Source organism: Podarcis muralis, chromosome 6, assembly GCF_964188315.1.
Source record: "Podarcis muralis chromosome 6, rPodMur119.hap1.1, whole genome shotgun sequence".
NCBI classification, from domain to species: Eukaryota; Metazoa; Chordata; class Lepidosauria; order Squamata; family Lacertidae; genus Podarcis; species Podarcis muralis.
The window spans coordinates 96768080-96795416 of record NC_135660.1 but is presented as its reverse complement, the minus strand read 5'-3'; the positions used below and the strand labels follow the sequence as shown (position 1 = coordinate 96795416).

The 27337-nt window shown below is 45.3% G+C and overlaps 1 protein-coding gene across 5 annotated transcripts; it reads left to right on the top strand.

Moving 5' to 3' along the window:
* Positions 1 to 2955: 2955 nt before the first annotated feature.
* On the top strand, positions 2956 to 13537 carry LOC144328075 (polyglutamylase complex subunit TTLL1-like). 5 transcript variants are annotated; one of them, XM_077930758.1, is made up of 8 exons: positions 2956 to 3203; positions 4646 to 4703; positions 6859 to 6975; positions 7741 to 7949; positions 10292 to 10418; positions 11114 to 11248; positions 12693 to 12801; positions 13343 to 13537. In XM_077930758.1, exons 3-8 carry the CDS (start codon positions 6863 to 6865, stop codon positions 13520 to 13522), a joined length of 873 nt encoding a protein of 290 aa, XP_077786884.1. In that variant the 5' UTR covers positions 2956 to 3203; positions 4646 to 4703; positions 6859 to 6862; the 3' UTR covers positions 13523 to 13537. The 5 variants fall into 5 exon arrangements, with proteins under 5 accessions (XP_077786884.1, XP_077786883.1, XP_077786885.1 ...); XM_077930757.1 differs by having other exon boundaries at positions 2965 to 3203; positions 10238 to 10418; XM_077930759.1 differs by lacking the exon at positions 13343 to 13537 and adding an exon at positions 13134 to 13262 and having other exon boundaries at positions 2967 to 3203; positions 10238 to 10418.
* Positions 13538 to 27337: the final 13800 nt, after the last annotated feature.

Below are 27337 nucleotides of genomic sequence, written 5' to 3'. Positions count from 1 at the left end.
GCCCCGAAGTCGGGACTCCCGGGAGCGGAGCAAGAAATTTGCCACGCGCCATGCCTTGCCCTCCAAAACGGAGGACGCCACACAAAGGGGGGTCATTAACTACAAACCCCGAAATTATGGGGGGGCCTCCAAACAGGTGCCCAACTTTTGCCGGCGCTTGCAGCGTGAACCCCACGTTTTGCAGCAGCCGCTCCCAAACTGAGTACCCGATGCATCAAACCCGGTTAACACCCCGAAATCCAACATTGGGAGTAGATCCCAAATCTCGGGGTTCATAGTTTGTGAGGCTGGAAAAATGAAAAGGAACAGAAGGGGGACGTGTGTACAGTGCAGAAGGTATTCAGTCAGATGGTTGAAAATAGGGGTTTTTTTGGGAGGGGTGTTCTCTCCAACCTCTTCATTCCAATCGCTTGGTTTTTTGTTAAGTAGCCTTAACGAACTACCATTCCCAGGATTATTGTTAGCCACCCTCAAACTGCAGTTCCCAGGATTGTTTTAAGCACTTGGGTGGCGCTGTGGGTAAAAGCCTCAGCGCCTAGGGCTTGCCGATCGAAAGGTTGGCGGTTCGAATCCCCGCAGCAGAGTGCGCTCCCGTTGCTTGGTCCCAGCGCCTGCCAACCTAGCAGTTTGAAAGCACCCCCGGGTGCAAGTAGATAAATAGGTACCGCTTTATAGCGGGAAGGTAAACGGCGTTCCGTGTGCTGCTCTGGTGCCGGTTCGCCGGAGCAGCTTCGTCACGCTGGCCACGTGACCCGGAAGTGTCTCCGGACAGCGCTGGCCCCCGGCCTCTTAAGTGAGATGGGCGCACAACCCTAGAGTCTGTCAAGACTGGCCCGTATGGGCAGGGGTACCTTTACCTTTAACAAACTACAGTTCCCAGGGGGCACCATTTTCTGGTTTGCCTCAGGCAGCAAAATGTCTTGGGCAGGCTCTACCTCCACAATTTCAGACAAAACTAAGAGACGGGGGGCACCAATCAAAGTGTTTTAGGGGTTGATGTGGTACCTTCTCAAGGTACATGGTGGGCTCTCCTTCATTTGAGGTTTTCAAGTAGAGGTTGTATGGCCACCTGTTCGAGATGAGATGACATTCCTGCCTATTGCAGGGGCTTGGACTAGATGACCCTCAGGGTTCCTTCCAATTCTGCAGTGAGACTCCTGAACATGCATACAGCACCATTAGATAAATGGACTAACAAATGTATCTTCACACCTGTGCTAACAACAATAGTACTGCTAATGACAGCAGTTTAATGACAGCCTATTGTTTTGTTCATTTGGTCCATGGTCCATGGTGATCTTTATTCCATGCCTTGTTCCGGATGTAGATCTTCACTCAACCCTTTTTTCTTGGACGTCATTTGTGGTTTGCCTCAGGTGCCAAAATGTACTCTTGTGTCTGCTGCCATCAGGTCTAATTTTGTCCTAAAGCAGTGCTTCATTTCTAGAGAGAGATGGTGTATCTCAGGCCTGCCATCTACTCTGGAGAAAAGTCCTGTTTCTTAATTTTAAAAACTAGGCATAGGCCGCATTTGCTCAGTGAGGAATAAAATGAGCTCCATACAGGTTCAGAGGTTTTAGTAAAAAAAAATATGGGAGTAGGAATGTTAAATGACATCATTGAAGAAGGAAGAGTAGACTGCAAGTTCACACACCATGACTTGCTTCATACAGCTTTGTTGGCACGTAAGGGACAAGGGACAAAGTTGCAGAATAAGAAATCCCTGATGGATGCATTAGAAACTATGTCCTAGAATTTGCATCCACTGCCTGTTTAATCAGGATATAGGCAATGCGCCCTTTGTTACCAGTGTTCCAGTACCCTTCTTCTGGCAGACGGTCTGGGTTTGCACAACAGCATCATTAACACGGAGACTTGGGAAGGAGGGGGAAGAAATAAGGAAACTAACGATGACCCCATACCTGCCAGTAAGTGTTGTTATAGAGTATAAAAAATTGAGCATTTTATATGTTATTTTTAGGGAACAAGTCTGAGAATTGTGTCATACACCTGAACTGCAAATTCGATGCTTCATGTGCTGTTTTTTTACATAAAAAACCACTCCTGTATATGTATATGTACAAAATAACATGCAACCAATGTGTATGTTGTAGCATTTGATATTCCATACATGTTCTTTTGACATGCACACACTGCATTGTCCATACGTGTGACATAATTGCATGGGAGGAGCTACATGCTGATTTTACTCTGTTTTGACATGGAAGTATGAAATGTGTAATGACCTTGTGTCATTATGTTTGCTTTTCCAACGCATAATCATATACTGTGGAGGAAAGGAAAGTATGAAGTTCCAAGTGTCTTACCTATATTTAAATTAACACAGCACCATGTCTTGCTTTCCTTACATAAATTAATTAATTAATTTCCGTATTGCGGGGGGGGGGGGGGAGAGGGAACTTTGCAATGTTGAAGCAAGTGTATTTTTTTTTATCAGTTACATAGATCTGAAAGTTTAGCATGTGTCAGCATTGTAGGCCCTTCCCACCCGTCCAGGAGTCCTTTACCTTACACCTGTGCTACTTTGGGGTTCTGCTACAACTGAATGCAAGAATAGTGTGGAGCAGAGACATTGCACCCCAGAGACCCTGCAGTGGACTTGGGCCAGGGAGGGGGGGCTCCTTGCATATCTTCAAGCCGTGCTTAGGGGGCAGGGAATAAATAAATAGATGATTTAAATAAATAATAAATAAATAAATAAATAACGTTAACAAATAGATAGATAAATAAATAAATAGATAACGTTAACAAACGTTAGATGCAGAAGACACTGGGCTGCTGGGGGGGGGGAGGTGGATAAACAGATCTAGAACAGTCATATCTATATTCTGTATATACAGGAGAAAGGCGCTTAAGCGCCCCCTGAGGCGCAGTCGCTACGCCTTTCTCTCGCCATCCTCCAATGATGGGGATGGGGAGGGGGGCAGACCTCCGCCTCCTCCTCAGCTCTGAGGGGAGAGAAAGACGCCTCTCGGCCTCCTCCTCCTCCTCCTCCCTTCCCTGGCGTCCCTCGGTTACCAGGCAGCGGCTGGCGAAGCGCTCTGAGGGGAGCGGCCCGCCGCTGGCCTCCTCCTCCTCCTCTGCCGGCTTCTCGGGGGAGAGAAGGCCGCGGCGCCGGGCGAGGAGGATCCTGGGCGGGCCCGTGGCGGCGGGAAAGGCCTCCGGCGCCGCTTCTGGGGCAGGTAAAGAGCTTCCCTCCCTGCCCCTCCCCGCCTCGAGGCCGGGCAGCGGAGCGCAGAACGGAGCAGGGCTCCAGGGGGGCATCTAGTCGAGCCCGCGACCCCGAGAGGGGCCTGGGGCGAACGGAAGGACCCAAGAAAGCCAGGCGGGCCCCTCCCAGCAGGGCTTCCCCGAGGGACCCCTCAAATTGCCCCCCCCCCGGCCCCGCCGCATGGAAGCAGTCTTCCTTGCACAGCAATTCATTTGGGTGCCGTTGCTCTTGAATGGATCTCCTCATACTCCTCAAGCAACGGGATCATGGATCATTTTCATCGCAACAATACACAAATAAGTTATTTCTAAGCCCTGAGGCAGGGAGCCGGCTCGGCTTCTTTCCCAGGTGTCCCCTCCAGCTGCTGGGCTCCATTTCTAAAGAAAAGCGCCCCCCCCCCCCAGTGGCGTAGCGTGGGTTGTCAGCACCCCGGGGCAAGGCAAGTAATTTGCGCCCCCTAACCCGTGGATTTGCGCCCCCTAACCTGTGGATTTGCCCTAACCCCAGATGTTGCGCCCGGTGCGGCCGCCCCCCCTGCACCCCCCACGCTACGCCACTGCCCCCCCCCCCCCGGATCCAGATGCCAAAGGAGGGACAGGGCCTTCAGGAGGTGATTTGGCAGGAGCAGGTGGCCGTGCAAAGGGAAGAAAAGCTGCCCCTTCCGAAATGCCCAAGTTGCAAGAGGCACAAAGCGTCCTCTAGTCCAATCCCCCTGGGTAGGCAGTCACAATGTCAATTAAACATGAACTGTTAAAAAAACTATTATACTAAGCCCGTAAGGTACACGCTTTTAACTTGTGCACAGCCAGCTTAATGTGTGTGTGGCAAAATTATTATTAATATTAATTAAAAGGATTATATTGCTGAGAGGACTCTTGGTATCTGTTTACAGGTGCACAGTTGTCATTTAATGCATGTGGCTGCTGCATCCTTGTATTCAGAGTTTCCCGTTTTCCTTATTTTTCTCCTTTTCATAACTATTTCCTCAGATCAGGGGTAGGCAACCTAAGGCACAGGGGCCGGATGCGGCCCAATCGCCTTCTCAATCCGGCCCCCGGACGGTCCAGGATTCAGCGTCTTTTTACATGAGTAGAATGTGTGCGTTCATTGAAAATGCATCTCTGGGTTATTTGTGGAGCATAGGAATTTGTTCCTACATTTTTTCCCAAATATAGTCTAGCCCACCACATGGTCTGAGGGATGGTGGACCAGCCCACGGCTGAACAAGGTTGCTGACCCCTGCCTCAGATCCTTAATGGCCTGGTCTTTTATTGCGGCAGAAATAAAATCTATTGAATGTTTTTGAACCACTGAGGTTTCTTGGGATGCCTATTCCTTTTAGTAGCATGGTACAATAAAATTCTACTGTCCACAATCAAATCCCTCAATCTATAAAGTCCATTCCTCTTCCAGCATCTACGTTTATCAAAGCCGTGAAAAAGTGTTTCCTTCAGTTCTATTTTCTTGATAGGTAAGTGCTCTTTAAGACCTTGCAGAATGCTTCGATCTCTTTTCCAGTATCTGATGTCAGTCACGGACTGGATAAGGCTGAACGAGTTGAGGCTTAATCCAGACAACAACAACAACAATAATAATAATTTATTATTTGTACCCCGCTCATTTGGCTGGGTTTCCCCAGCCACTCTGGGTGGCTTCCAACAAAGATGAAAAATACACTAAAATGTCACATATTAAAAACTTCCATGAACAGGGCTGCCTTCAGATGTCTTCTGAATGTCAGGTAGTTGTTTATCGCTTTGACATCTGATGGGAGGGCGTTCCACAGGGCGGGCGCCACTACCGAGAAGGCCCTCTGCCTGGTTCCCTGTAGCTTTGCTTCTTGCAATGAGGGAACCCCCAGAAGGCCCTCGGTGCTGGACCTCAGTGTCCGGGCAGAACGATGGGGGAGGAGACGCTCCTTCAAGTATACAGGACCGAGGCCGTTTAGGGCTTTAAAGGTCAGCACCAACACTTTGAATTGTGCTCGGAAACGTACTGGGAGCCAATGTAGGTCTTTCAGGACCGGTGTTATATGGTCTCGGCAGCCGCTCCCAGTCACCAGTCTAGCTGCCGCATTCTGGATTAGTTGTAGTTTCCGGGTCACCTTCAAAGGTAGCCCCACGTAGAGCGCATTGCAGTAGTCCAAGTGGGAGATAGCCAGAGCATGTACCACTCTGGCGAGACAGTCCGCAGGCAGATAGGGTCTCAGCCTACGTACCAGATGGAGCTGGCGCTCCTGGTCAGTTGGGAGAAGGCTCAGGGAATAAGAATTCAACCTGTGTTGGATGGGGTTTCACTCCCCTTGAAGAGTCGGGCTCACAGTTTGGGTCTACTCCTGGATTCGGTCCTGAACTTGGATCTCCGCGTTCTCCACAATTATGGCATATGCGCCAAATGCGCCCACTGGGACACATGCCAGTTGAACTACTGTAACGTGTGTGGGGCTGCCCCTGTTAAAGCAACTTCACTGGCTGCTGGTCCGTTTCTGAGCACAATTCCAAGTGTTGGTTATATGGCTTTGGCCCAGGCCACATGAAATATATTTCGCTGGTACTAAGATCCTTGGGTGAGCAACTTCTCTCAGTGCCACCAGCATCAAAGGCATGGCAAGGGAGAATGTTTTTCTGTGGCTGCTCACTGTGGCATTTGTACGGAGCCAATTTCTCTCACAGCTTTTGACTTCGTGGGGCTATCCACATCATATCATCGAAGTAGTGTTCTTTTATAACTTCTGGAGCTTATTCTTCTTTCAGGCTGCAGAAATCTGGCATATTTAGAAGGGGGGGAAATGGAGGAGTACAATCCCTGAAGGTATGGAACTGTTATTCTTCCTTCCTTCTTCCAAGGGGTATAGTTTTGACAAGAGTAGATGAATCTTTTGTGACTTGGCACACAGTCGGCACATCATTAAATTTTCTAATTTTTTCAATTAGTGCAGAATGCATGTCGCCTATTATTATTATTATTATTATTACATTGATAGAGTGAAACTTTAAAAAATGAAAAAGGATTATAGCACTACTTAAAATAAATTATTAAAACACCTCTTCTTTTCCAGCCGCTAGCATTTTACTAATTCCCCCTCCCCAAATAAACTTTCAATCTCAAAACATGCCTTAAAAGCTGTGAGAGAAATTGGGCAGTCATACTTTAATAAATAAGCACTATAGTGCAAATTAAATATCTTTTTTAAAAAGGCTGCATTAGTGAGTTGTACCTTCTATGCCCAGAGTGCCATGTTCTATCCCTGCTGGGCTAAATATAGCAGGATTAAAATGTTCTAATATTTTATTCCTTTTGCTCCCATTAAATGCTATTTATTTGTGGAAATTATTTCACATACAGGCAGCCCCCCATTTAGGCCTGTTCAATATGTATGTGACCATGTCTATGTGCATCGTGCTGAATAGGAAATGACCCGGAAATGTCATAAAGATGTCACTGAAACGTCACTGAAATGGGGGGGGGGGTTGTTGCAGGCTTTTTCAATGGGTTTCAGTTATACATGATTTCATCGACGCACGTGGTGCCTCAGAACGTAACCCCCACGTAAATGAGGGACTGCCTGTATTCACCTGTATCAGTTTTCCCCATATAAATTACGATGCATTTTTTTTTACTTTTAGGATAATGGCAGGAAAAGTCAAATGGGTTACTGACATAGAGAAATCTGTGCTTATAAACAACTTTGAGAAGAGGGGATGGGTCCAAGTGTCTGAAAATGAAGACTGGAATTTTTACTGGTAAGCAGTGTGTGTGTGTCTGTGTGTGTGTGTGTGTTGTGGCACATGTTGCATACATAATTACACTTATCTGGGAGTAAGCCCCATTGAACTCAGTACCTCCCAATACAAATTAACCTGGACCCTGAGGCCCTTCTTCATGTGCCCCCTCCATGAGAGGGCTGGAGGGTAGCAACACGAGAGCGGGCCTTTTCGGTGGTGACTCCTTTTTTGTGGGATGCTCTCTGGGGAGGTTCATCTAGTGCCTTCATTACATATATTTAGGCACTAGGCAAAACACTCCTCTTCTCCTAGGCCTTGGGCTAATTCAACAATCTTTGGCCTTTCAAACCTGGGGGGGGGGGTAATTTTTTTTGTGTTATCATGGTATATATTTTTGTGTTTTAAAATTCAGCTCATCAGTGGTTTATATTCATGCAGTTTTCTCTGCTCACTCCACTTATACCATAATTTGGAGAGGCAGCAGGTACGTGCGAAGCCCTCCTGTTGTAATGATTCCTGGGGAAAAGCAGAGCTTGGAATGCAGAATAACAAGATAATTTGTAGGGTACAACAACAATTTATAGAATGCCTGCTCCACCTTCAAGAATGACTGCCTTTTGGAAATTCTCTGGAGAAGAGTGAAGCAGATTTCCTATTAGATGTCTTCAAGTTGTCTGATGATTTTTTCTTCTGATCATATTTAACGCAAAGGCCAGCCTGATTCCTATCAGGTTGTGAGTTGCATATTTTGGTGGAAGCTCAGTGACAATTTTCTCTTCACAGGATGAGTGTGCAAACTATTCGAAATGTTTTCAGCGTGGAGACTGGTTACCGCCTCTCTGATGACCAGATTGTCAACCATTTCCCAAATCACTATGAGCTCACCCGAAAGGACTTAATGGTCAAAAATATTAAGAGGTACAGGAAGGAATTAGAAAAAGAAGGTAGCCCTCTTGCAGAGAAAGATGAAAATGGAAAATACCTTTACTTAGGTGAGTTGTCTTGGCCAATTCTACTATTTGTATGTGCATTTTAAACACAAGACATGCCTCAGTAGCATGTACTATATAATAGATATTCAGAAATTTGGATCTTTGCCATCCAGTTCACACATCACATTAAATCATTGTTTAACTTACTGTGGAGCAGGGTGTCTGGTGCAGCTGCTCAAAAAGACCATAGTTCGTTCTCCTTCCCTCCTTTCTGATGGTGAGGAAACAAATCAGAGGCGGGCTAGCTGTTTTGTGCAAAGCAGTCCTTGTGGTTTGTTTGTCTCCTAACAAATCATGATGGGGTTAGTTCTTGGCTTACCATTGTGGTTTGGTAGGCAACAAGGTCTGCTCTTGGTTTACCATAATAGTTTGTTGGGAAACGTGTGAACCAGCACATGCTGTTTGTATAACGGCAAGCCACCCTCTGGTTTGATTTCTCGCTGGTGGACTGAAGGGACGAACAAAGTGTGCATTTCCTTTAAGCCATACTGAATCTTATACTGTGACTTAAAGTGGCATCTGAACCAGGCCTGTGGTTTTCCAGTGAATTCTGCAGCTTACTCATCTCTCCGTGTGTCTTGCTCTGCTCAAGGTCAGTGACCACATACAGAACAGTTCAGGGGAAATGTAAGCACTTCAAAATCTCTTAATTGTGTAGAGTACATCTTCTCAGGTACTAGGTAGTAGGATATCTTCAGTGTGAGGGTCTGAGGAACAAATCTCTTTCATGAAAGATCCCCTAAAGAGGCAAGTTGAGAGTGGTTTTTTGCCTGTCCAGATTGTGTATGAGAGAGCATTAAGATAAAAACATCAGTGATTTTTTTGAACCATAATGTATCTCAGTTAAAATACAAGTGAGACATGAGGGCTCAGATAATGTTGCTTTGAGGCCGGTACTTAGCTCAATAGGCCACATGTCAGTTGTGAATCAGCTGAGACAGATTTCTGAAAACGTCACATGGACAAGGTTTCTGAAGCATATTTTTGCAGATTTAAAAGAGCAGACATATTGAACACAGCCTTATTGCAAGTCTTACTACAGTTTTCCAAGAGTGTGAGAAAAGATGTAATTTGTCCAAGATCATGAAAGGCTGGTAATGGAGCAGGTGTTTAAAATCATGCTTGCTCTTTCCAAGAGTATAAAAAACAGACATGGCCTGGTTGAGGCCATCAGTTGTCGAGCTTGCAGACTGATCCAAACCAAGTTGACTTGGGTATAAGCCCAGTTGATTTCAATAGGTTTTACTTCCCATTATGTATGCTTGGGTTTACAGCCTTATTTGGCCGTCTAGAATCAGACTTTTCCCATAATGCTTTTAGCATTACTATACTGTAAGTTGAGAGAATGCAAGTCCATTCTTAATATACTTACTATCAGTTAAGGTTGATATACACTTTCAGTAATTCTTGATAGTGAAGTTCTACAGATACTCTTCAACGCATGATAATCCTCTTAAGATGGCGAACAACAAAAAAGTTATTTCTCTGTCACCTGTTAATTGGTCTAAACCAGGCTTCCTCAACCTTGGCCCTCCAGATGTTTTTGGCCTACAACTTCCATGATCCCTAGCTAGCAGGACCAGTGGTCAGGGGTGATGGGAATTGTAGTCTCAAACATCTGGAGGGCCGAGGTTGAGGAAGCCTGGTCGAAACTATCCAAGCTTCTTTCTACTCTAGTATTAAACATGGAGTGCAGGTGTTGGAGAGAAGATGAGCCCTGTCACTGCCATCACCTTAACTAACAAACAACGTAGACTAGGATAGAATGTGAATAGGGCTGCGTTTTCCCCTTTAGTTTTATGTGTTGATGTATATACTGTATTAAATATTTTTAGATGATAAATTCCTTTGGGGACCATTTCTTTGCAAAGCACTGTGTACTTAAAGGTAAAGGTAAAGGGACCCCTGACCATTAGGTCCAGTCGTGGCCAACTCTGGGGTTGCGGTGCTCATCTCGCTTTATTGGCCGAGGGAGCCGGCGTACAGCTTCCAGGTCATGAGGCCAACATGACTAAGCCGCTTCTGACGAACCAGAGCAGTGCACAGAAACGCTGTTTACCTTCCCGCCAGAGCGGTACCTATTTATCTGCTTGCACTTTGACGTGCTTTCGAACTGCTAGGTTGGCAGCTCACCCCGTCGCGGGGATTCAAACCGCTAACCTTCTGATTGGCAAGTCCTAGTCTGTGTGGTTTAACCCACAGCGCCACCTGCGTCCCTACTGTGTACTTAAATGGCACTCTATAAAACTATGCTATATTAAGTCTTGGTTTTCCTTGGTGCGTTTTAGACTTTGTGCCTGTCACCTTTATGCTCCCAGCTGATTACAATTTATTTGTTGAAGAATTCCGGAAAAACCCTTCCAGTACTTGGATTATGAAACCCTGCGGAAAAGCTCAAGGGAAAGGAATATTCCTTATCAACAAACTTTCCCAAATTAAAAAATGGTCTCGAGACAGCAAAACATCCACGTATGTTTCTTCAAAAAGGGGGTGGGGTCTTGTTTAACTCCTTGTTGCAGTCTAGCATGTTTGTCTGAATTTGTGACTTTTCTTATTTTGCTGGAAGATCATTCATAAGTGCTTCAAACTGTTATTACAGATTACAGGGCACTTCACGTGTGTAAGATAAAAATGAATCTAGAAATAGGTGTACAGAGAAGATGGGGCCTATAATATTGTAAGTTGTGGCACTGATTGCTTTGGTGTAATTGCATGGAATGATTTTAGTGCCCTTTTTAAAGGAAGTGGAAGCTGTTTTGGGAAGCACCAAATGACTATTAACTGTGGTGGATAGAGTTTTAAGAATATTCTCAAAACTTTTTGCCAGTCAGATTAAGACAAAAGCTATTATATTTAAAATCATTTATTTACATTAATGAATCCTTGGAACTTCTTCCTACAAAGTGTCCCGTAGCTGCAAGAAGCACTCTGTGAGCAGCACATTGGTCGCCCTTGCTTTTAAATGCTTGCGGTCTAGGGAAGTTCTTTCTTTTCTCTGAAAGATTGAATCAGTCCTATCTGTCAGCTCTTCTTGTTCAACAGCTCTGCATATAGCACTAAAATGAAACTGCCTTTGTTACTTTTCTAGAGCTAGTTTTACAAATAAAAGCCAACAGTTGAATGCAACTAGCACATTTTAAATAATAAAATATACATTTCCCTAGGTTTATATCTCAGTCCTCTAAAGAAGCTTATGTGATTTCTCTGTATATCAACAATCCTCTACTGATAGGTGGGAAGAAATTTGACCTTCGCCTGTATGTTTTAGTGTCTACTTACCGTCCTCTGAGATGCTACATGTAAGTTGTCCATATTCTGACAATGCCCCTCTTTCAGGGCGAGAAGTGGCCCTCTGGAAATAAAAAGTGAGGGAGGGTAATTTTCATCCAGAGTTGTGAGGAAGTTGTATTTTAACTTGTTATATTTCCCTATGCATATTGGCAAGCTGGAGGGGAAGGGAGATTTTGAGTAACCCTGCTAAGTTTGTCAGATGACACTCTCCAAAATAACCCCATCTAGAAATTGTTTTATGTATCCCAGCAGGGCAAATAATAAAGAAAAGAAACATTTGTTTGTTATTTACCCCACCCCCATGATTTCGTTATGGAGAATTTGTTTGACCCGATTTGCACTGACAAAAATTTGCACCCACAAAGGCAGGCAGTTTGCAGTTATCTTCTCCCTGCAACCTCTGTGTCTCCTTCTCCCAGCTTGAAGGTGGTTTTGCTGGAAATCACTTTTGTACAATTTGGCATTGCCTTGAAACTTTTCACTTTCCTTCATTGAAATCTGTTTCTTTGTTCCATATTGGCCAAGATGTCTTTAGAAACTTTTGAAGTGCTTTAGTCTAAACCTTTTGGAATTAATCTTCTAATATCTAGCTTTAAATATTATCTCTGTATTTTGTTGAGAATCTCAAAGACTTCTGAAATCATAGTTTGAAGAAACCATTCTTATTCTCTATCATGGTTTGGATATGTATACAGGGTAGGAGTTAGATTGCTTAATATGTATTTAAAAAATCAGTCTCCTAATCAGTTGAGTCATAACACCAGGTTGTTGGGGGGTTTTGGGGTGGGGAGAGAATCCAGGAAGTAATAGACCAGGCTTCCTCAACCTCGGCCCTCCAGATGTTTTTGGCTATAACTCCCATGATCCCTAGCTAGCAGGATGATGGGAATTGTAGTCTCAAAACATCTGGAGGGCCGAGGTTGAGGAAGCCTGTAATAGACCAGCAGTCAGAATTCTGCATTCTTTAAGAACTTTTGGATGAATATCATCCAGCCCTGGCACCTTGTTAACTTCTAAATCTTTCCCTTTAGTGGACACAATATTTTGATTCACTAATAGAAAAATAAACAGGATTGCAAAAAGCATTGAGAAAAATTCAATACCTCCTTAATAACATTGATATTCATCATTATGAAACTGAGCAGTAAAATCCTAATCAAGGTGATTGTGCAGGATGCAGTGAGGACTGCAGCTGCTGTTTCCAGAATGCATTCAGGACATTATGATGTATTTAGTTGTTTTCTCCATAATAACTGTTGCTGTAATGTGTCCATTTCTTGCTGTAATACATCCATTTATTGGATTAAAAGAATTTTATTCATTTATTTATTTTTTTAAGAATGCATATGCCAGCTTTTGATATCAATATTTCCAGGACAGTTTATAAGTTAAAATAAATAAATAAATTGGTGAACAATAAAACCTGCCCCCTCCCCTTTTTTTGCATTTCAGGTATAAACTTGGGTTTTGTCGCTTTTGCACAGTAAAATACACACCAAGTACAAGTGAATTAGACAACATGTTTGTGCATCTTACCAATGTTGCCATTCAGAAGCATGGGGTAAAGTTGGAACATTTTCGTATAATGTATATTTAAATTATTTTAAATAATTTTATAAACTGAACATAAGTAATAAAAACACAGTACCTCAGTCCCTTGATTACAACCTCTTTCCCAATGTTGGTTTAGTGGACTTACAGTAAGTGCTGTTAATTCCTGGGAGTTCTACCTCTGAGGGGAACAGGATTCTCCTAGCAACTCTCAAACCCTTAGCAAACTACATTTCCCAGGCTTTTTTTGGCGGGGGGAGGGTAACAATCTGTTTAAAGTGGTACAATTCTGTTTAAAATGCACAGCGCTGATGGGGCCAATGTCTCTGCTTCTCCAACTAGCTATCCTGCATACAAAACCTGATTGAAGACCATTGTGACAGCTCCCTTTATTCTTTCACAACAGTATTGCTGTCCTTACTTACTTCAGAGTCTGGCTTGTGAACCTCCTGCTCTATTAGATCAACAAAGAACTGTTTGGAAAATGTTGGGAGTGTATTTACAGCTGATATCAAATCTATACTTTTTGATTTGACGCCTTGCCTCTGCAGGATGATTACAATCACATCCATGGTGGGAAATGGACAGTGAGCAATCTGCGCTTGTATTTAGAAAGCACTCGTGGGAAAGACGTCACCAACAAGCTGTTTGATGAAATTCACTGGATAATTGTGCAGTCACTGAAAGCTGTTGCAGTGAGTAGAGAAACAAAAGAAAAATACGTTTTATAATGCTTCCCTCTGCTCATCCCGGTTTGAATATTGAGGCTGTAAATATGTGTGCTTATCTTTTTGGTGTCCTTTGAAAAAAAAAGTCCACAGAGTTTATTAAGCAGGCAGTACGCACATTGTGTACAAATAAGGACTACCGTATTTTTCGCTCTATAGGACGCACTTTTCCCCCTCCAAAAATTAAGGGGAAATGTGTGCGTCCTATGGAGCGAGTGCAGACTCCTTGGCTTCAGCGATAGCAACATGAAGCCTCCGAAGCGAAGAGGGAGCGCTCCCTCCGCGCTCCGGAGGCTTCGTGTTGCTTTCCCTGAAGCCTGGAGAGCGAGAGGGGTCCGTGCGCACCGACCCTTCTTGCTCTCCAGGCTTCAGGGATAGCCGCCTGAAGCCTTTGGAGCGCAGCAGGAACTCGTGCTGTGCTCCGAAGGCTTCGGGTTCCTTTTGCTGAAGTCGGGAGAGCAAGACTCTCCTGGCTTCAGCAGAGAGGGAGAGCTGCAGTGCCCCTTCAGCGAGGCGGGAGGAGAAATGGAAGGGGCTCCATTTCTCCTGCCACTTCGCTGAAGGGGCGTGGAGCAGGGAGGGGGAGAATTCCCCCCCCCCCTGTTCTCTCCCTCCTATGGTCCAGTGCGTCCTATAGAGCAAAAAATACGGTATATAAGAACATGAACATATCTCTGCTGGGCCAGGCCAGTGGCCCGTCTAGTCCTGTATCCTGTAGCCAGCCAGATGCCCAGGGCAAGCCTGCAGGTAGGACCTGATGGCAACCGTATTCTCCACTTTCCGGAAACTGGTTTTCTGAACCACGCTGCCTCTGAGCATTGGCTAGGGGTCACCGACAGCCTTGTCTTCTGTGAATTTGGCTCCACCTCTTTTAATGCCACCAAAGTTGGTGGCCATCATTTTCCATTGTAGGAGCAAATCCCATGTGCTGTGTGAAGTCCTTTCTGTTGTCTCTCGTGAGTCTTCCGACATTCAGCTTCACTGGATCTCCATGAGTTCCTCGTGTTATGAGGGAGAAAGACTTTAATTTATCCCCTTTCTGCATGCCATGACATTTCTATCCTGTCACATCTTATTTGCCTTTTTTTTCTAAACTAAAAGGCTCTATATGCGGAAACCTTTCCTCTTGGGAATTTTCTCCATTCCCTCTTTTTGGGGGAAGTTTCCTCTGTTGAACTCAAATGTTCCTATGTTGGATTTTCTTGGCAAGTGGCAACTTACACATTTATTTAATGTAATAGTCCTATCGTCACTCCTTCCTTTCAGTTCCTATGTTGGATTTTCTTGGCAAGTGGCAACTTACACATTTATTTAATGTAATAGTCCTATCGTCACTCCTTCCTTTCAGTCCAGCAACACTTTACATCTCATACTTGGTCTTGGGTGCCACTTAAGATTAAGTCCAGGGTTGCCATCCCTCTGGTCGGTCCAAGGTCACAGTCATTTAGGGTTTCTATAAATGTTACCTTTTTGCCAAGGCTGGCATGCGTATGTGTGTGAGGGTGGTTGTGTCACCCATTAATGCATGAGTGGGTTAAAGCCTCAGCGCCTAGGACTTGCCGATCGAAAGGTCGGTGGTTCAAATCCCCACGGCGGGGTGCGCTCCCGTCGTTCGGTCCCAGTGCCTGCCAACCTAGCAGTTCGAAAGCACCTTCGGGTGCAAGTAGATAAATATGGACCGCTTACTGGCGGGAAGGTAAACCGCGTTCCGTGTGCTGCGCTGGCTCGCCAGATGCAGCTTTGTCACGCTGGCCACGTGACCCGGAAGTGTCTGCAGACAGTGCTGGCTCCCGGCCTATAGAGTGAGATGAGCGCACAACCCTAGAGTCTGGCAAGACTGGCCCGTACGGGCAGGGGTACCTTTACCTTTACCTTATTTGATCAGGGGACAACAAATAACAACCCCCCCCCCCCCAGCCCTGCCAAACTGTCGTTTCAATAAATCAGCAGGGGCTGGAAACCTCAGTGGGCGCCAAGAGCGTGATGTGCCCCCAGGTGCCACATTGGACAAAATATGCATCTTGAAATTCATATTTTGTAGGGAGAAAAGCTGTCTTTTTTTCTTAATATTTTACTAGAATTGTAAGAGTATACTACTGAAAACACACATACTTTTTTATTTTGCAAAATACACCAAAAGACCAAATCAGTATGGTTCATGTTCGAAATGCCTGTTTTCAAACAACATGTTTCCACTTCTAAAAGCTGCTGGTAGAATGGGTGGGGGAACCTAATAAAGCCTTTGTGTACTGGGGATATTGTGACAGGCCTGCTGTCATGACTATATATAGCAAAGACCGATGTATAAGCTGTATGCTGATACAGCAATACGTTTCTGCACAATTTGATGTAACGGCTATTATTGGCAGAAACGACGTCAGTGTTGAGTTTCAAGTATCATTCGCCAATTGTTAATCTGGCAAGCACACTAAGAAACTGGTGCATTGCAGTGGGTTTGTCAGATAGCATCACAAATTGCTACATCAACATTTATTTTTACTCTGAGGTGCTGTATTCTACTCTTAATAGTCTTTCCATTTTTGCTACTTAAACATGTCTCTACTTCAGTGCACTAAACCACAATTGTATGCAACTATAGTAGCCACTTCTTTTAAGTCACAAACATGCTGCTGTCACTACTATTAGACGCTACCTTTTGACTTTGGCCGGTTGGTTACCTCTCCTTAGTGATTCTTCTATTTTCCTACCAAGGTGGTCTCTGAGAGAGACAGGAAAAAGGACATAATGTATGGGAAGAGATGCAGCAAAGTAGTGAATTTTTGCACCCCAAGTACACACAATAAAGACAACTCCTGCGGCGTTAGCCGATGTGAGACTGTGGCTCAATACAGACATCGAACCAAATCATGATTTCTGAGCACCAAACTAGTTTAGAAGCCAAATGGTACTTCAAGCTTCCAGACAATTGAGCTTATATTATCATTCTATTTTACTATTATTTATTGTATATGTTAGTCATTTCTTACAAGGTAACTCAAAGTGACTTGCTTAAAAATCAATTCAAAGCATCAAACAAAACCTAAGAATCTGCTGTGTAATGTTGGGGACAGTGAACAGCATGGGAGATAACTTGTGTGAAAGGGAAGATGGGATTAATGAGGAACGCCTTTGTGTTGTGGCTTTAATTTTAAAAAGGCCTATTAATAGCTTCAAGGTTAAGAATGTTTATTTTGTGCAGTCTGCTTTGAAATCCCTCTTGGATTTCTCTGAGCCACTTCGTGGCTGGGAGAAAGCTGCTGTTAACTACATTTGCAGTCCAATTGTGAATGTCATGGTAGTGATGTCATGCATAAAGGCAGGTGTTTCCTCCTCCATCTCCCCAAACACACATTGTTAGGAAATGTTCGTGTGCCCAGATATTGGAAAGAATTATGCCGTTGTAAACAGAAGCATTTTATCATTGTAGCAGATACTTAACCTCCCGAGGAATCGCAAGATGGATGCTGTAAATACTAGCAAAGTTTCCCCATATGTACAACTGGGCCGAAAAGCAGGGGGCTGCCCAGTTCACAACCTCGCCCACGGCACAGTGCATGATTCTTTTTTAGATAATAAAAGTTTTTATTGATTATTTTCACATAACAAATTATTTCAACAATTGTATTTTCCTCCCTTCCCTCAGTTCCTCTTTCTGATTTATTTGCATATATTTTTCTTCTGCATGTTATGAGAATGTAAAAATCTCTGAGTTATCCATCTATTATGTTAACAAATAAATTTGTGCATGTTTATTCAAAACCTGCCAAGGAGTCCAACTCATTCTGTTGTTTTTTTAAGTACTTTGTAAAAGGTTTGCATTCCTCTTTAAAGTCGGTTGTCCTTGTCAGCACAGTGCATGATTCAATTGTGCACAGCGGACAGGCTGGCGGGCTGTAGATGCGCACAGACTGAAGCATCTTCTTCAAAGAATGTGGGTGCTATGTTTTACGTTAAACTGCTTTGTGGGCAGGGTGCTGTTATACCTAGCAGAGCTGTGAGATGCAGTGTGTCTCATGTGATATTACATGGCTATAGCTGAGCTCTGGCATATTGTGAAGACTGGTACCGGCTGGGACACATTATTCAGCGAGCAAAGAGCAGCAGATGGCTAGTATTAAGTAGTAGGTTGACAAAGCCGGCACATTCCGATTGGCCCTTGGACTTCTGTTTGAACTTCCTGCGCTCCCGCTTTGTCTGGTGCACGTCATCGTCTTCACTGGAGGATGCCTCATCACTGCTGGCCTCTTCATGATGCACTGGAACTGGCTTCCTAGCAAGATGTGGGCTGCTGGCCTTGCAGATCTCCTGGGTGGAGCGTTCAGCAGCTTCCAAGGCCGCGGCCTCCTCACTGGCTTTCTGCAGCGTGAGGTCTGGCTTGGCGAGGAGACACCGTTGCAGACGGATGTCCCGGACCCCGCAGACGATTCGATCCATCAGGGCATCGTCTTAAGTCTCGGAACTCGCAGTGCATTGCAGCCTGTCAGAGGGCAGCAGTGTAGTTGTTAATTGACTCCCCCTCTGCCGGGTTCCGGTGGTAGAACGCATGGCGGGCAGCAATCTTGGATGGCTTCGGTGCATAGTGGTTGCGGAGCTTCTCTTGAATCGTGTCCCACGGCGCTGCCTGGACTGTTAGAGGCGCAACCAATGCTCGGGCCGTCTCGAACACCTCGGGCCCACAGAGGCTGAGGAATAGGCCCCGTGTACGCTCCTCTGACACTTCCGTCAGCTTGTTGGCTTGGAGGTAGCAGTCGAACCGAGCGAGGTAGGAGTCCCATGATTCAGAGGCTGGGGCAAACGGCGGTAGAGGCACAAGTGAAGCCATGGTTCCAATGCCGATGTGGAGGTGATGGATGGAACACTGCTCTAGCCAGTACAGTCAGCTCTGAATTGGTACTGTTCAGTGATTTCGCTCAGTGTTTCAGCTCAGTAAGTGTCCAAATCTGGCTGTGCTCTGACGTCCATCCGATCCCATCCTCGTCACCAGTATTAAGTAGTGGGTTGATAAAGCAGACGACACAGAGATTTCTCCAAGTGGTTCTTTATGGTAAGCTGGAACTGAACTGAACAGCAAACAGCTAAGCCGGCCTGCTTTTATAGGCAGCCGGCGGTCAACATTGTAACAACCACCACCCAGGGTTTTCCGCCTAAAGTAACTGACGTGGACCTGAGTGAAAACTATATATACGATACTCCTGGTGGCCAGGGATGTGTACTTCAATATATAACAGCTAGAGCTCAAACAACACAGTTAAAGCTGCCTGTTTGTTGTGACAAAGTGTTGATGGTTAAGGACAATATGGCACATGATGCAGGGTCCCCCCACTCTGACACAAACTCCCTGTGGTTTGGGCATGTCCCACATGCAATCCTATCTCGGATCCTTGTCTACTACAGTTTGAGCAGGCCTGAACAAGCTTTAAAAGCGTCAGCCTACTAAAAGTCTTAATCACCGCATGATCCAAAGGCACAAGGTGAGTTGACTCCCCTATTTTATGGGGGGGGGCAGGTGCTGCTTGTTCCATGGGGCTGGAGGATGAGGACATCAGCAATCCATGTTCTGGGATTTTTTATTTGAAGCCAGTTCTATTTGGGTCCAAAATTGACAAAATATGAAAGATCTGCATCTTCTGATCTCTTTTTCTTTGCTTCCTCACAGCTTATGTATTTTCCCCTGTTGCTGCTAGCTACACTGAAGGAGGGAAACATGCAGTAACCTGTATGTCTCTGAAGGAAGAGATAGGAGAGCCACCTTCAAATTTATTAAGGGCTGTCACATGGCAGAAGGAGCAAGCTTGTTTTCTCCTGGTCTGGAGGGTAGGACCAGAACCAATGGATTCAAGTTACAAGGAAGGAAATTCCGACTAAACATCAGGGAGAACTTTCTGATCCCAAGAGCTGTTTGACAGTGGCATGGACTCCCTTGGGAGGTAGGTGGTGATGGAGTCTTGTTTTTAAGCAGAGGCTGGATGGCCATCTGCCATGGATGCTTTAGTGGAGATTCCTGCATTGCAAAGGGTTGAACTAGATGACCCCAAGGGTCCCTTCCAACACAGGTGAGGGAAACTGCTGTCCTTGCCTCCCTACTGTGGGTTATGGCATTCTTAAAAAAGGAGTATGGCTGCACACACCCCATACAACTGAAGCACATGGCTTCCCCCAAAGAGCCCGGAAGACTTCAGCTTAAGGGTGCTGAGAATTATAGCTCTGTGAGGGGGAAACTAGAGTTCCCAGGATTTTGGGGTGGGAGCTCTGTGCTTTAAACATATGGTGTGTTTAAACTCCCCGTAGTGGGAGTTTGGGCCAGTGTGGGAACACTGCTTAGAGAGGGGGTTGTTGGGTACTGATGGATCTATGTTCACTCACTGGGATGGGAGGCTAAACCTGACTACTAGTCTACACATCAGTTTCCCAAGTCAAGTTTCCCTTGTGCCAACCAATGCAGCAGCTTTCATGAACCTGGTGCCCTCCATACGTTTTGGACTGCATTTCCCGTCAGCCCCAGTCAGCACAACAGCCCTGGTTATTAATGGGATGTGAAGGAGGGCTGGCATGACAACGTTCTTCCATTCATTCTCCACTTCTCTGTTCACCATTGAGACAAGCAAAGAGGTAGAGGCAGGCATGCCTTGCAGATCTGGTTATGAGCCTCCCCATGGTTACTACAAACTGATCCGTAGGAATTTCCGCCCACAGCAATGAATGTCAGCCATTCTCTGCTCAGCTTCCCAACTGACCTCAGGCAATGATGCTACAAGTGGACTGGATGAGTCAGGGGGGATATGACTGTCAACCACTGGTAAGCATGACGGCTAATTGAAGCCTCCATGTTCAGAGCTGAGGCCAAACAGTGAGGGGGAGCAATTGCCTTGATTACCTGCTTGTTTGGCAGCATCTATCTGGTCCCTGTTGGGATACAGGATGCGAGACTTGGTGGACTTTTGGTGTGCTTCAGAAGAGCTTGAGCAACCTCTGCACAAGGTTAAGCAATTCTCAAAAAAGAGGGCTAGAGGGAGACTTCCGGCGAGGCAGCATGGCGGCAGCAGCAGAAGAAAAGAGCTCCTGAAGCCAGCCAGAGTAAAAGGCTCTGGTGACCGATTCCCGGACCCCCCAGAACTGCTGCTGCCAGCACTGCCAACGGAGAGGAATTGGGGGTGCCCGGGCATCTATCAAAGGAGCCAAAACACCCCCCCACGACCTTGATTGAGCCGGAAAGGCACCCGACCCCCCCCCCAACAGCCGAGAGGAGCTCCAAAACCCGGAGGACAGTGGAACTAACGCAAAGAGGGAGAAAGAAAGGGAGAGAGAGGAAGAAGAAGAAAGAAAGAAAAAGGAGCCCCAAATTTACCGTTGCTGCCCCCATCTCTGCCGACGGGAAAGCAGAGGAGAGGTAGGTGAGCACGGTGAAGGCAAAATAGGCTTCGGGGAGGAAGGAAAAAAAAAACAAAAACGCACGTGGCTGAGCCCTACCGGGAGCTCCAGCGGCAAGGAGAACACAGAGAAGCTGCATAACAAAGGAGACCACAGAAAAGAAAAAACAACCTCCCCCCCCCTTTTTTTAACACCCCCTTTTTTTAACCCTTTCCTCCCCCTCCCTCCCTCCCTTTAAAGAAAATATATATATACATCTTTCTTATCCCTCCCCCCCCATATACCTACTTTTACCACTTTTCTTTTTAAAAGAGGGGCCACTGCTGCTGCAGCCACCCTTTATTTGAATCTTTACTTTTATTTCTATCTTTTCTACTCACTATTTAAAGACACACTTTTCCACACACACATCCTCAATTTAAACCTCATTTTATTTCCACCTCAAACCCCCCTCTTAAGATTTAAAATGGCAGTACCCAGAAAACAGCCCTGAACCATCACAGGCCATTTCCTGGGACTGCCACTCCGCCCCAGACTTTCCACTCTCTTTTACCTACCCTCTTTTACCTATACTTTACTCATTTAAAAAAAAATAAAAATAAAAAGCTTTATTTAAAGACACCCCCCCCCTTTTTTTTTTTTTTTACCTTTAATTCTCATTTTTATCTTTTACCCGTACATTTTTGGTTGCTTTTCTGCAGACGGAGAGTGGTGGCGGTGGTTGGGGGGACATATTATTATTATTTTTTAAAAGACAGAGCAGAGCCATACAATTATTCTTCTTTTCTTTCTCTTTTTAAAGCTCTTGTTCGCCTGCTCCTGAGGGGGGAATCTTTCGCCCCCAGCTACGACCACCACTCTCTTTTAAAACAAAAATTTCCTCCATATACCCATTTGGAGAACAAAAAATAACTGCATGGTTTTGTTTGATTTGTTTTTCTTAAGAATAATATTTCCCCCTGGTTATTGTTGTTATTTTTTGCTTGTGGGAAAGTAATTAAAAATGGAGGAAAATTAAACATATACCCTCTAATCTCTTGCATCTCTACCTGCTAACCCCCTTCCCTTTATATGAACTGTCTGTCCGTTAGTATACCCATCTCTACTTACCTGCCCCCCCCCCGCCTCGGCGGCACCGCTGAGGCATCTACAGAAGCCCTAGAGAAGTTCTTAAAACACAGGCTAGAAGTGACACAAATGACCACCTAATCGAAACGCTCTGTAAAAGCCACCAGCCAACAAAGCCTGATCAGCTCAGCAACCCAACAATACCCAGGAATCACCACTGCCACAACTCCTAACCACCACACGCCCAACCCCAAGAGGACGCCAAGCCAACCTCAAACCAAAACCATCAGGGAGACCGAGATGACACCAACCAGGGAGATGGCAAACAATGCTAAGATGGTAGCTCCCCTTCAAGATGATGACCACCCAATAACGAAACGAGATCTGAGGGAAATGGAAGCACGATTAGAAGAAGCACTGAAGGCCACAATGGCTCCCATGCAGGTACTAATCAACAATCTAACCTCCAAAGTGGAAGCTCTAGAGAACAAGAACCAAATGCAAGAAAGAATAATAGAACAATACCGGGAGGAGAATGCACGTGTGAACAAGAAACTGGACGAACTGGTAAACCAAATGGAAGCAGAACACAACGAGATGAAAATTAAGCAAGCCGACCTTGAAGACCGCAATAGACGTTGTAACATCCGCTTCCGCAACTTTCCTGAAAAAACAGAGGAGAAAAGCCCAGCAGACCTAATTATACGCTGGCTGAAAAACACAATCCCAAGCCTGAAACTTGAGGCAGAGGACTTGGAGAGGGCTCACAGAGCCCTAAAACCTATGCCAAAACCCAGCGCCCCCCCGAGAGACATCATTGTATGTTTCACACGCTACCGAAAGAAGGAAGAAATATGGCACCAACTCAGAAACTCAAGCAACCTTCGATATGGAGAAACCCCCATTCTGGCCTTACAGGACCTATCTCAGGATACCCTAAACCGGAGGAAAAGCCTGCGCCCATGCACCCAGCGTCTCCAACAAGCAGGGATCAAATACCGATGGGGCTTCCCCTTCCGCCTCATTGTAACAACGAACACAACACAACACATGGCTACCAACATACCTGAGGCCCTGCAACTACTAAAGAACCTTGAACTCGACCTCCCGCCGGAATGGAAACCGACAAACCCACCAAGCGACAGCCCCAACCACGAGGAAACAACAGCAAACAACTGGACAATGGTACAGAAGAAAAAGATACAACAGAAGCGGCGCAACAACGCAAACCAATACAGGCAAGCATCATGCTCAGAACCGTCCCGCCGGCCATACGACACAAGAAACCAGACCAAGATCAACCAAACCAACTCATCGCAGATGGACAACCCTACAACAACAACAACCCCGGCTGAAAGAAGCAACCAGGAAAAAACCACAAACTGAAGGACTGGTGATTCCCCCCCCCTTTTTTCCCCTCCCCCCCCAAAACATAGATTTAGTTAACACCATCAACACCCCCCCCCAGCCCCGCACCCCCACAGAAATCCCCACCCCAACACCAGTCCAGACGACCTCAACCACATTCCCCATCACCCACACCTTCAACATCCTCATACTCCATACTAAGGAAAAACAACTCCAACCTTAATAACACAACCCACAATCAGGCTAAAATCTGATACCCAACCAGCACTATGGTGGCACCAGAGCGTACCAGCACCCACATCCCCACCCCAACACACCAACAATGTTGCTCATAATACTGGCAACACTGCTTACAAACCTTATACCTGACAGCGACGTTACAAAGTCACTTCACACTGTCTCGCTGATCACCCCCTATCGCAGACAACAGGGGGGACGGCCTGTCCTTGAACACGGCCTTCCACACCAGCTGAGACCTAGGACCAACTGGCTAAATGCCAGATGGCCCAAAATACCCCAAACAAACACCTATATGACTACATATAGGAAACTCCCTACAACTTACCCCCTACTCTTTAACCCAAATCTCACTCTAATCCTACTAGCCCCCCACCCACCACACCCTAGGTCAGCGCAACCCCACTGGTTCTTTAAACAACACGAAGAGAGAGACACAAGACAACCCGAACGGGTTGGCAGGGAATCGCCCCACATAATAGATAAACAAAATGGCTAACCTAAAAGCAATTACATTAAACGTGAGGGGGCTGGGAAACCCCATCAAAAGAAAACGCATCACCTCATACATAAACACCATGAAACCACACATCACCTTCCTACAAGAAATACACAATCCACCCAAAGGCAGCAAACTCCTGAGCGACCCCCGCTTTAGTCAACAGTGGGTCGCACGAGGCTCAGGGAAAGCCCGTGGTGTAGCCATAATACTCAGTAGGGACCTGAACTTCACTGCCACAACAGTCCTCAAGGACAAAAAAGGCAGATTCATTTTCGCTAAAGGGACACTAGATGGCAAAATCAAACTGACAATCGGCTCCATATATGCCCCAAACACGAAACAACTAGAATTCTTCCAGAAAACACTAAACAAATTCCTCTCCTTCTCTGAAGGGGAAGCAATCCTAGGAGGGGACCTCAATCTAAATATGAAAGGTATATCCCTGAAAGATATCCACCCCACAACCCCATGGGCAACCTTCCTCCGAAGGAAACCCCCAACAACCAGGAACTCTTACAAGTTACTAAAAATGCTAAAAAACAGGGGTCTCTATGACATTTGGGGTGAGCAAAACCCGGGAGACATCAGCCATACATTCCAATCGGGACGCCATGATACAGTGTCCAGACTGGACAGCATTCTACTCACACAGGGTCTGATTCCCTCAGTAGAATCAACAAACATAGGTAACATTAAAATCACAGATCACGCCCCAGTAGAAGTCACTGTTAAAATAGGAGAAGGAACACAAACCACCCCATCCTGGTCCTTCAGTCCCATCCTAACTACAAACAAACAAATTAGAGAGAGTCTCACAAAAACCCTCCAAAACTACTTCAAAGAAAACGATGTAAACAATACAACAACCCCCCTCCTATGGGACGCAATGAAAGCGGTCACCAGAGGAGCTTGCATAAAAGAGAAAACATTCCTTAAAAAACAAACCTCCTCAAAAATTAGCAAAATAGAACAAGACATCACAGCCCTCTCATCACGCTACAAACAAACAGGATCTAAAAAACTCCTCAAACTTATAGAACAGAAAAGGAGAGAACTAGACTCCTTAGAAATCAACAAAACAATGATCAACATTCTATACTCTAAACAACGTTTCTATGAATATGGAGGGAAAAACTCCAGATTACTAGCAAATAGATGTAGGAAAAAAGCACTCAAAACAAGAATACACTGCATCACCAAAAAAGACGGCAACATAACATTCTCCCCCAAAGAAATAATTTCAGAATTTGCAGAATTTTACTCCAACCTATACACCTCCCATAACCCACCAGAGAGGGAAATCAAAAAATTTCTAGCAGGACTGACCATGCCTACCCTAACTGATGAGGAACAGGAATTCATGGATAGCCCTATCACCCCAGAGGAAATAGATGCGGTCCTCAAAAACTTGAAACCACACAAAGCCCCAGGCCCAGACGGCTTCACAGCAGAATTCTATAAGAAATTCAAAGAACCCTTGATGCCCTACATGACCCGCCTATTCAACGACATCATAAAAGGAGGCCCCATCCCCAAAACCTGGACCCACTCCAAAATAGTCTCCATCCCAAAACCACTAAAAGACAGCCTCAAAGTAGAATCATACCGCCCAATCTCATTAATAAACCAAGACTACAAGATATTCACATCAATCTTGGCCAACCGCCTAAAAATCTTCCTACACAAGTTAATAGCCCCAGACCAGACTGGCTTTGTCCCTGGCCGCAATATAACAGACCCCATCAGGAAACTACTGAACCTGATCGAACACAGCAAGGCAACCAAACTCCCATTGACAATTATGTCCCTAGACATACTCAAAGCCTTTGATTGCTTGGAGTGGAAATACATATTAGCAGTACTAACTAACATGAAATTTGGCCCCAACTTCCTACAAATCCTCAAACAAATATACTCCCAAGCCTCAGCAAAATGCAGAACTAACAATATGGATTCTAACACTATAGCTATCCAAAGAGGCACGAAACAAGGATGCCCACTGTCTCCCTTCTTATTTATCCTGGCTCTGGAACCCCTAGCAATCCGCATCCGAGCAGCCGCAGACATCAAGGGAGTGGAAATAAAAGGCAGGACCTATAAATTAGGGCTCTTTGCAGATGACCTAATGGTCACAACACCAGACCCCATAAGCACAGCAACCTCCCTAATCAGAGAACTCAACGCATTTGCAATGGTGTCGGGCCTACAGGTAAATTTCACAAAGTCAGAAGCTATGTGCTTCAACACCCCTCCTCACACCCAAAAAGAACTCACGAAGGTCACCAAAATAAAACTTTGCCACACCAAGTTCAGATACCTAGGGGTACAAATAACCAGAAACCTCAATAAACTATACCTCCACAACTACAAGCCCCTGTGGCGACAAATTAACAAAGACCTAAAGAGATGGAATAACATGAATTTCACTCTCTCAGACAAAATAGCCATGATCAAAATGATCACACTCCCAAAACTAACCTACCTATTCCAAACCCTCCCAATCTGGATCCCCTCAACCCAACTTCACAGTTGGCAGAGAAAACTACACTCTTTCATCTTCTCACATAAAAAACCAAGAATAAGCCCCAAATACCTGCACCTCCCCACCTCAGAAGGAGGATGGGGAATCCCCAACATAGAAGCATATTACAACGCCAACCAAATACGCCATATAATCCCATATATACTAGAAGATGAGACAAAACAATGGGTACACCTAGAGAGGGACACAATTGAAAACACCTGCACCACAACATACCCACTCCTCCCAAACAAACTAAAGAAAATTCCCACAACACTTAACAGGTACACACAGACCATGCTCAAAGCATGGAAAACACAAATAGGCAAACTATCCCCAACCCCATCCCCACTAATCCCCCTGGCATACCACCCATTATTCCACCATGCAGCACAAAACCTCAAGATAAAAACCTGGCGAACCAAAGGCTTGTATCGCCTAATAGACTTTTATAAAAATAACAAACCCTTGTCAACACAAGAAATACAAGACAAACTAGAAGACACCCAAATGCCCTGGTTAACACAACACCAACTACATGCCCTCTTAAACAACCCAACAGTAAAATCAGCAGCAACTAGGCCCCTGACAACCTTCGAAAACCTCCTCCTAACAACAAAGGGAAACGGTAAAGGGATGGTATCCGCAATATACAAAATACTACTCCAAAATCTCGCAAATCCCCTAGACGCAATCAAAAATCAATGGGAGAATGACATAGGCTATGAGATAAACCCCACTCAATGGACCAGAA

Bases quoted from the DNA above. Each gene is read 5' to 3' on its own strand.
- LOC144328075 (XM_077930757.1), top strand. From the start codon at position 6,863: ATGGCAGGAAAAGTCAAATGGGTTACTGACATAGAGAAATCTGTGCTT. The intron at 7,950-10,237 runs GTGAGTTGTCTT...GGTGCGTTTTAG, and splicing joins TGGAAAATACCTTTACTTAG to ACTTTGTGCCTGTCACCTTT. The intron at 10,419-11,113 runs GTATGTTTCTTC...ACATTTCCCTAG, and splicing joins CGAGACAGCAAAACATCCAC to GTTTATATCTCAGTCCTCTA.